At 51.5% G+C, this 9,232-nt stretch overlaps 1 protein-coding gene across 4 annotated transcripts in view; it reads left to right on the forward strand.

The window, feature by feature from the left end:
* The window catches only part of TBC1D9B (TBC1 domain family member 9B), a 66,490-nt gene extending 58,862 nt beyond the window's left edge, over positions 1 to 7,628 (forward strand). For 3 of the 4 annotated variants that reach the window (XM_066344415.1, XM_066344413.1, XM_066344411.1), the window contains exons 18-22: positions 947 to 1,015; positions 1,243 to 1,293; positions 3,990 to 4,052; positions 4,602 to 4,708; positions 5,715 to 7,628. In XM_066344415.1, the coding sequence (XP_066200512.1) occupies positions 947 to 1,015; positions 1,243 to 1,293; positions 3,990 to 4,052; positions 4,602 to 4,708; positions 5,715 to 6,395 (971 nt within the window). In that variant the 3' untranslated portion in view covers positions 6,396 to 7,628. The remainder of the gene's footprint in view (positions 1 to 946; positions 1,016 to 1,242; positions 1,294 to 3,989; positions 4,053 to 4,601; positions 4,709 to 5,714) is intronic. The other variant, XM_066344414.1, reaches the window with a different exon arrangement.
* Positions 7,629 to 9,232: the final 1,604 nt, after the last annotated feature.

A 9,232-nucleotide genomic window follows, 5' to 3' on the forward strand; every position in this document is an offset into this window, starting at 1 on the left:
CAATTCTGACCCCAGGCATTCTGCTGTTGGGTGGAGCTGCCCTCTGTCCCTGCTGTGGGCCACACCAGTATCCGCAACCGCATAGGAGTGATCTTTGAAATCCTTGGCCGCACTCCTCCCCAGGGCTCTTACTTCATTGGCCTGGGGCTCAGCCAAGACGGTGGTTTTAAAGATTGTTCAGTTTCTGCTTGACCAAAGTCTTCATAAAAAAGTGAAAAGACAAGCCCAAACAGGAAGATGATATTTAAAAAAAAAAAAGATTGTTCTGTGCAGTCAGAGGAGGAAAGCCCTTCTCTTCATGGCTCTCACCTTGAACTAGTTTTCCTGTAACGCAGCAACAACAGTGGCCTCCAGGCGCCTTGGGGAAGTTGTTACTGGCTGCCAGTGATTCTGCTCAGGGGGAGGCTGGGGCTCCCCATTGGGCTGGGAGCCTGGGTTGCTCAGGGCTCCCGTGGACCTGGGCCCACACCAGACCTCCTCCCCATGTGCCGTACACTGTTCAACCCTCACTGCACTCCCTCTCTACAGCGGGGAGAATGAGCTCCTCACAGAGCAGGGCGGGTCCCCAGGGACAGCTTGTAGAGACTGTCCACACAGGGACCAGTGTCCAGAATGCATGAATGAGGAGAGCAGGTCACTTGTGTACAGAGGTCCCTGCCTGTATGCTGCCAGGGGCACAGACCATCCCAGAAGACCCGCCAGCTGCACTGACCAGATTTTTACCTTGGACACCTATTACATTTTCAAGCATAATATATGTAAAAGCTAGGAAAGTAGCAGTAACCAGAATCTTCACAGCTTCACTGTGACTGCATGCCAGGTAGTGGGGCTGGGAGTGGTGGGGCACACCAGTGGGGAGCACATCTTTGTCCCGGACTGGAGGTTGGCCCTGGGGAGAGTCATATTGTTTCTTCCTGCCCCTGCCCTCCTTTCTCTCTGAGCACAGCCCTGAGCCCAGAGGAGGCGGAGTCAGCCCTGGAAGCCACCCACTATTTCACTGAGGACAACCCAGAAGGTAAGCATTGCAGGCGCAGGCTACCGCAGCCTCGCTGTGAGGCCCACACAGGTGGTCTGCAGCCCTGGGTGTGTTGGGGAACCTGCCTTGTTGGGGTGCTGGCAGGCAAGGGTGCTGCCTCCCTCTCCGGGCAGATGCCTGGGTGTTCTCATCGTTTCCCTTGTCTCTGCCTTCCTGGACTCTGGCTTCCCCTCCCTCTGCCCCTACTCCTCCGCTCTCCTTTCCAGCATCTCCTCTGGCCTCAGGTTTGGATCTTTTCCTGCCATGGAATGCTCAAGGTCAGTCCCTGGAGGGCCTGGCACCCTCTGTCCTGGGCTTCGTCCAGGCCTTGGGCTCCATCCTTCTAACAGTTGCCCGCACAGTCAGGAGGCCCGCAAGCTCTTGGTCCCAGGGACACCTCCTGTGTGACTATGTCCTGAGCAGGACCCAGAACCAAGCACTCCTGTGGACTGGAGGGGGAGAGGGGCGGCCTGTGGGCTTGTGGTGGGGGGTAGTCTGTGAGGACGCGTAGCACAGTGGGCGTTGCACAGAGTGTCCACGGGCATGTACAAGAAGCATTCTCTGTGACCTTCATAGGAAATAACGCAAATGCTATCACTGCAACAGTGTAAAACACAAGCAGGGAGGAGTGAGGTGAAGGAGGATAGTGGGTCCTTTCTTAAAAAATGTTTTTCATATTCCACACATTTCTGTTGGCGAAAAATATGTTTGTCGAGTACCAGTTAGAAGTCATCCCTCTGCTGCATTTAAAGCATGTTGGGAGCACCAGATCCAGGTGCTGGGGGCATTCTGGGCCTGTGCTTTGGTAGTTAAGCTGGTGGTGTATAATATACTTACCAAACTGGCCCTGGCTGGGGCTGAGTGGATACAGCATCAGCCTGGTGTATGGACATCTCAGGTTTGATTCTCAGTCAGGGCACACAGGAGAAGTGACCATCTGCTTCTCTTTCCCTCCGTCTCCCCCTTCCTCTCTCTTCCCCTCCTGCAACCAATGGCTTGATTGGTTTGAATGTCAGCCCAGGGTGCTGAGGATGGCTCAGTTGCTCCAAGCATGTCAGGCTTGGGCGCTAAAAATAGCTCAGTTGATCTGAGCTTTGGCCCTAGACAAGGGTTCCTGGTCAGGGCACATGTGGGAATCTGTCTCACTATCTCCCCAACTCTCACTTAAAAAAAATGTATATATGTATGTATGTATGTATATAATTACCAAACTGATCAAAACTCCCCTATAACTTCTCACAGGGGACAGTACACACCAAGATTAATAACCACAAAAAGCCTGACGAGTGGTGGTACAGTAGATAGAGCATCCACCTGGGATGCTGAGTTCCCAGGTTTGAAACCCCAAAGTCACTGGCTTGAGCGTGGGCTCATCCTGCTTGAGCTTGGGATCATTAACATGATTTCATGGTCACTGGCTTGAGCCCAAGGTCACTGGCTTGAGCAAGGGGTCACTGGCTGAGCTGAAGCCCCCCCCCCCCCCGCCCCGGGTCAAGGCACATATGAGAAGCAATCAGTGAACAACTAAGTCACACAAGTACGGGTTGATGCTTCTCATCTCTCTCCCTCTCACTTAAAAAAAATACATGTATCAAAAATTAAAAACAGCATTTATCAGATACTTAAGTCAGTCAGTCCTGTTGACGGGTCGGAGGTTTACCTGACTTTGATTCTGAAGCTGAAGGACCTTGATTTCTTTTTTTTTTTTCTTTAATTTTATTTATTCATTTTAGAGAGGAGAGAGAAAGGGAGAGAGAGAGGGAGAGAGAGAGAGGAGAGAGAGACAGAGAAGGTGGGGAGGAGCTGGAAGCATCAACTCCCATATGGCAAGCCCAGGGTTTCGAACCGGTGACCTCAGCATTTTCAGGTTGATGCTTTTATCCACTGCGCCACCAGGACCTTGATTTCAATTATACAAATTAAACAAGCAGATGTACCTTGTCATACTCAGAACCTGGGCAAGTCAGGGGCGCCTTACGCTCTTCTCAGGCACTTATGGGCAGTGTTCCCCAACCCCCAGGCCACGGACCGGTACCGGTTGCAGAGAAAGAATAAATAACTTACATTATTTTTGTTTTATTTATATTTAAGTCTGAACGATGTTTTATTTTTAAAAAATGACCAGATTCCCTCTGTTACATCCGTCTAAGACTCACTCTTGACGCTTGTCTCGGTCACATGATACATTTATCCGTCCCACCCTAAAGGCCAGTACGTGAAAATATTTTCTGACATTAACTGGTCTGTGGCCCAAAAAAGGTTGGGGACCAACCACTGCTTATGGGAGAGGCCAGGGACTGGGGGTGCCGAACCCTGTCCTTAGATGCCACATAGCCTCCAGGCAGTGGGTCTCCATTCCACAGTGAGAAGTTTGAGCCCACAGAAGTTCCCCCCATCACATGGTGAGGATGCTGCCACCAGCCAGGGGTCCTCAACCTGCCACACTGCCTCAGGGAACAGGCCTGGGAGGGCTAAACAGCCTGCTTCTCCCTGGACTTCAAGGTCACTGTAGGGAGCACTGTATGCCAACTCCAGCAGATGTGTCACTTTTAGAATACAGAGCCAGCTGTATTTAAATCTCCTCAGCTGGTGTGGCATTAGGAACTTGAACTGCTAATTAGGACCTCCTCAGTTTGACCGTTTTTTGGCTGAGAGTATGGCAATTAGTTCTTGGACTTTTTCTCCATAAGTGCTGATCTCATCAGCACTTGAACACTGCATGGTGAGATTTGTATTCCTCTAAAAGACAGGACATGAAGGTTGGGTGGCTCTAGGTGGCTTTTGGGTTTAATGTAACCAAGTGGAGACAGGAGTGGATGCTTTAGTGTGGCAGGCAGCCAGTGCAGAGAGCAGTGCAGGACCTCACGGGGGCCAGCTTACTTCTGCAAGAGAGCACAGACTAGCCCGCTCACGGACCTTGTGATTTGGAGCCATAACAGAAGACTGTTCTCTGGGTCTTTTTTCGGTCATCCAGAAGCACTACAACAGGAAGAGCGAGAGGGAGCTGGAAACGAGGTTGTCCAAGAAAAAAGAGGAGGTACACATAGGCCAGTCACCACTTCTGCTGGGGGTGGGTGCCCTGTCCCTTCAGGAAAACCCCCACTGGGGAGATAGCACACAACCTGGCTCTAAGGCTCTCCCTGTGGAAAGGGTGAGGCCATGAGGCAGATGTGGCCCATCAGCTGCTCGGGGAGGCCCTGCTTGCCTCAGCCTCAGGCCTGAATCTACTTCTCCCCATGAACACCCATGCCTGTGGCCCTCCTTCTGGGGGGCCTGCTTTCTGCCAGGACCCCTCTCATGCTAGCCTATCTCTAGCCGCCACGTGGTTCCATCACGATTGTGGGGGAAACAGTTTGGCTCATCTTTATCATTTTAGGTCAAACCTGCTTTAGCATAACCCAGGGAAACCCATGGGTGTTCTGGGGTATTCATTTACCACCTCCCCAAATGCTGGGATATTTATTAAAAGAACCCAGGTAACTCCATGCCAGACCACACCTCTGACCTACTCATTCCCTGCTACCAGCCCCCAGCCCTCTTTCTTTCACTTGGTAGCTGGAGGTTAATTTTTTCTCCCAACTCACAGAGGAGAAGAGGACCAGTACTCCTGACTATCGGCACTACCTTCAAATGTGGGCCAAGGAGAAAGAGGTTCAGAAGGAGACCATTAAGGACCTTCCCAAGATGAACCAGGTAGGCACCACAGAGCCTGCAACAGGTACTTGTGAGGATGCTGGCTGGGTGGGGTTCTTTGCCCTGGCATCCTCAAAGGGGGGGCATTTTCCTGCCTACCTCTTAAGCCTGCTAGTCGGAGGGCAGTCGGGTGATTTCTGGAAGACAGGAGACCAGGTGCTTTAGGGCCTTGTTCAGGGCAGTGTCTTGTGACAACTTGCTCACACTTACTCGATATCTGTGAACCAGAAAAGCATTGGGGAAGGCCGGTCCCTGATACACAGAGACTAACACACTGCCTTCTACCAGGACCTGGCATCATGGCGCTCCTGCTCCCCAGGCCCACTGGGCACTCAGCACATGCAGGCTGGCTGTTCATTTGCTGGTCTCTAGGTTTAGAACCTGGCATCTTGGCGAAAGGTTCAAGGCCAGGACCACAGACAGGTAACCAGAGGCAGTTCTTGAGTGACAGCCTGAGCGTGGCCCTGCTCTGCCCAGAGGGCACCCTATAGTTAGGGCGGAAGGGTAGGGTGCTCACGGACTGGGACTTATCCCACTGTCAGGCCACGAGGCCGGCACACATGAGGTCAGGACCTGCAACTGGGCCTCCTCACCACCTCAGCTGACCAGGCTGCACTTCCCTGCCACCACCCTCTAAAGAGCTTTCTCAAGGACAGAGTTGCAGTTGGCTTCTGATTAAAGATCTAAAAACCCAAAGTGGATCTAAAGCAGTGAAGAAATCCTTGTCGTCACTGGGTTGGAGAGTCACGACAGAAACAAGTCTAGCTGTGCTAACAGAATGCACATAGAGACAGGGAGAGATTCCAGATCATTCTCTGTGCTAGGTGAAGGGTAGCTACCATGTTTCTCTCTCTGACCTCACTGTTTCAGTCTGTGACAGGGACACACAGGGTGCAGGTGTGTGAACGTGACTAACAAGACAACTCCCCCAGCAGGTGGATGGGCAGCTCGGGCAGTCTGACCAGTCTGTACCACCTCCCTGCCCTTCTGTTTTTCCTCTTAAAAGGAACAGTTCATTGAGCTGTGTAAGACGCTCTACAACATGTTCAGTGAAGACCCCATGGAACAGGACCTGTACCATGCCATCGCCACAGTGGCCAGCCTGCTGCTGCACATTGGGGAGGTGGGGAAGAGGTTCTCAGCACAGCCAAGCAGGAAGCTCAGGGACGGCGCCCCTGGGGAGGACCAACTGCTAGCCCCTGACCCCCCTCAGGATCCTGCCCAGGAGCTCCCGCCACCAGCTGCGGGAGACCCCCAGGCCAAAGCTGGTGGAGACACCCAACTTGGAAAAGTACCACAGGAGAGCCAGGAAAGGGGCGGTGGTGAGGGCCAGGCTTCCCCCTCCCAGCATCTCTCTGATGACGAAACCAAAGATGACATGTCCATGTCCTCCTACTCGGTGGTCAGCACGGGCTCCCTACAATGTGAGGACCTCACCGACGACACTGTGCTGGTGGGTGGGGAGGTCCACAGCCCCTCCACCACCACTACCCGCAGCGGGGGCTCAGTCGACACCGAATGGAGCATCTCCTTCGAGCAGATCCTAGCTTCCATCTTGACTGAGTCTGTGCTGGTGAACTTCTTTGAGAAGAGGGTGGACATTGGACTCAAGATCAAGGACCAAAGGAAAGTGGAGAGACAGTTCAGCACCTCCAGTGACCATGAGCATTCTGGGGTTTTGGGCTAAAGATTCTGCCAAGTGGGGACCTCTCTCCTCCCTCCAGGTCTGTTCCCCCCCCCCCCCAAGGACACAGTCTCCTCTCCTCCCAGAAGCAGGGAGTAGAGGGGAAGAAGGCTGAACAGCTGCTGTAGATGCCCAGGCAGAGTCTCCCTGCCTCTCTTCCCACCCTGGGTTTGCTGGCCCCTGCAGAGTGCCAGAACCCTCCTGCGGCCCCTGCTTGCCCAATGCCTGGGCGCCTGGGCCATAGCCAGGCCATGTGGTATTTTCCCACAGGCTCTCCTGCAGCTGCCTGCTTCAGGCTTTACTGCCACTTGCAGGAGGGGGGGGGGGGCCATCTGCCTGTTGGGCACCAGTGGTAGCTCTCCAGGAGCCCCTGAGCCAGAGCTCTTGGCTAAGGGACACTGGGTGCCATGCAGGCATATTCAGATGCTCTTTCAGCTCGTCATCCTCACCATTAACCTTAAAATACATCCCTCAGGTCCTGGTAGAACTCCTTGTGTGCATTTCAGTTAGCTAAAAATCGCACTGTGCTCAGTGCCTTAATAAATCTGTTAAAGAACTAAAAAAACACTGTGTACAGAGTGTGAATGTAGCCCAGGCCACTGATTGGGGCTCCTGGCTTCACCTCAGGCTGCCTTTAAAGGTTTCCAGACACAGTTCCCCATGGGTGGGATTCAGGGCTCCCAGGACACAGAAGGTACTAACCTGTTCCAGGGTGCCCTGAGCTTGCACTGTGCAGGTGTGGGCAGCCTGGGTCTGGGTGCAGGATGGATGTCCTTTGGAGTTTAGGAAGCAGACTGTGGGGCCACAGGCAGCAGGCTGAACCACAAGGATCCTCTTGCTTTGCATCAGGTGCTGATCATCAATGTCTAATATTTGACAAACACTCACATACACAGGACCATTCTTGCTTCTACTAAAAGATATATCTCTGTGGCTATTGCTTTTTTTTTTTTCTTTTGTAAGAGGAGGGGAGATAGAGAAGCAGACTTTCACATGCACCCTGACCTGGATCCACCCAGCAACCCCCATCTTGGGCCAATGCTCAAGTACCAAGCTATCCTGAGCTGCCGGGGCGTAGCTTGACCAATTGATGTGGGAGAAGAGAGAGAGGGAGAGAGAAAGAAGCAGATGTTGCTTCTCTTGTGTGCCCTGACTGGGAATCAAACCCAGGACATCCATACGCCAGACCAATGCTCTATCCACTGAGCCACCAGCCAGGGCTGGCTCTTGCCTTTTTTTTTTTTTTTTTTTTTTTTTGTCTGAAGTGAGAAGCGGGGTGGGGAGGCAGACAGACTCCCACATGCACCCAACCAGGATCCACCGAGCATGACCACCAGGGGGTGATGCTCGGCCCATCTGGGGCGTTGCTCCGCTACAACCGGAGCCATTCTAGTGCCTGAAGCAGAGGCCATGGAGCCATCCTCAACACCCCGGCCAACTTTACTTCAATGGATCCTTGGCTTCGGGAGAGGAAGAGAGACAGAGAAAGGAGAGGGGGAAGGGTAGAGAAGCAGAGGGCATTTCTCCTGTGTGCCCTGGCCAGGAATCAAACCCAGGACTTCCACATGCCGGGCTGATGCTTACCACTGAGCCAACTGGTCAGGGCCTGGCTCTTGTTTTTTAAAAGTTTATTAGCCATGCCCTATCTGGAAAGTTCAGTTGGTTAGAGCTTCGTCCTGAAGCACAGAGTTTATAGGTTTGATCCCAGTCAAAACATATACAGGAACAGATTGATGTTCCTGTCTTTCTCTATTCCTCTCTCACTAAAATCAATTTAAAATTTTATTATTTATTTATTTATTTTGGTATTTTTCTGAAGTGAGAAGCAGGGAGTCAGAGAGACAGACTCCTGCATTCACCAGACCTAGATCCACCTGGCAAGCCCACTAGGGGGCGATATTCTGCACATCTGGATGCAACTGGAGCCATCCTCAGCACCCAGGCCAATGGAGCCTTGCTGCCAGAGAAGAACAGAGAAATAGAAAGGAGAGAGGGAAGCATGGAGAAGCAGATGGGTGTTTCTCCTGTGTGCCCTGGCCAGCATCAAACCCGAGACATCCACACACTAGGCAAACTGGCCAAGGCCTAATAAATTGTTTTTGAAACCCTGGGCTTCCCTGGTCAAAGCACATATGGGAGTTGAGGCCTCCTGCTCTTCAGCCTTTCTCTCTCCCTCCTCTCTAAAATGATTAAGTAAAAATTTTTTGAAAAGTTAAAATAATAGCCTCACTGAGGCATAACTTTCCATAAAATTTGCTTATTTTAATTTACAATTCAATGATCTTTTAGTAAATTTACAGAATTTGCAAGTCTTGGGCAAATAAGTTTGTAAAATGTGTTTTTTAGGTTTGCTCGCTTATATTTTGCATTGGTCTGGGCAGTGCCATGTGTATGTGGTCTGTGAAAGGCTTTGTGCTTGCCCTAGGGTGGCTGATTGCAAATTGCGGATTACCTTCCTGCTTGGGAGGGGTCATTGTACTGCTAATGTTGTATCGGAACAGTGAGAGAAACTGAGAGAAACAGACGTTTTTGCCACATAATTAAGTAGCCAAATTAAGGAGTCTATTTAAAACTGGAGGCATCCAAATCATGCGGACCTGAACACAGTTTGGGGCTGGCTTCTAAAGACAAAATTGCATACTGATTGGGGAATGTGGAGGAGGAGAAGCAGTAAAACAAAGAGTGAAACAAGCTCTCTTACAATGTTTATCTATAAGATTAATTCAGGGAGAAACATTCCAGGAACATCTGCAACCTTGCGGAACTATCCAAGGCCAGAGCCTGAGAACCCAGCCTCAAGGCCAGGGGTAGGGAGGGGTTTTTTTGTGTTTTTTTTTTAG

This window comes from Saccopteryx leptura, chromosome 6 (assembly GCF_036850995.1).
Source record: "Saccopteryx leptura isolate mSacLep1 chromosome 6, mSacLep1_pri_phased_curated, whole genome shotgun sequence".
In the NCBI taxonomy this organism is placed as follows: Eukaryota; Metazoa; Chordata; class Mammalia; order Chiroptera; family Emballonuridae; genus Saccopteryx; species Saccopteryx leptura.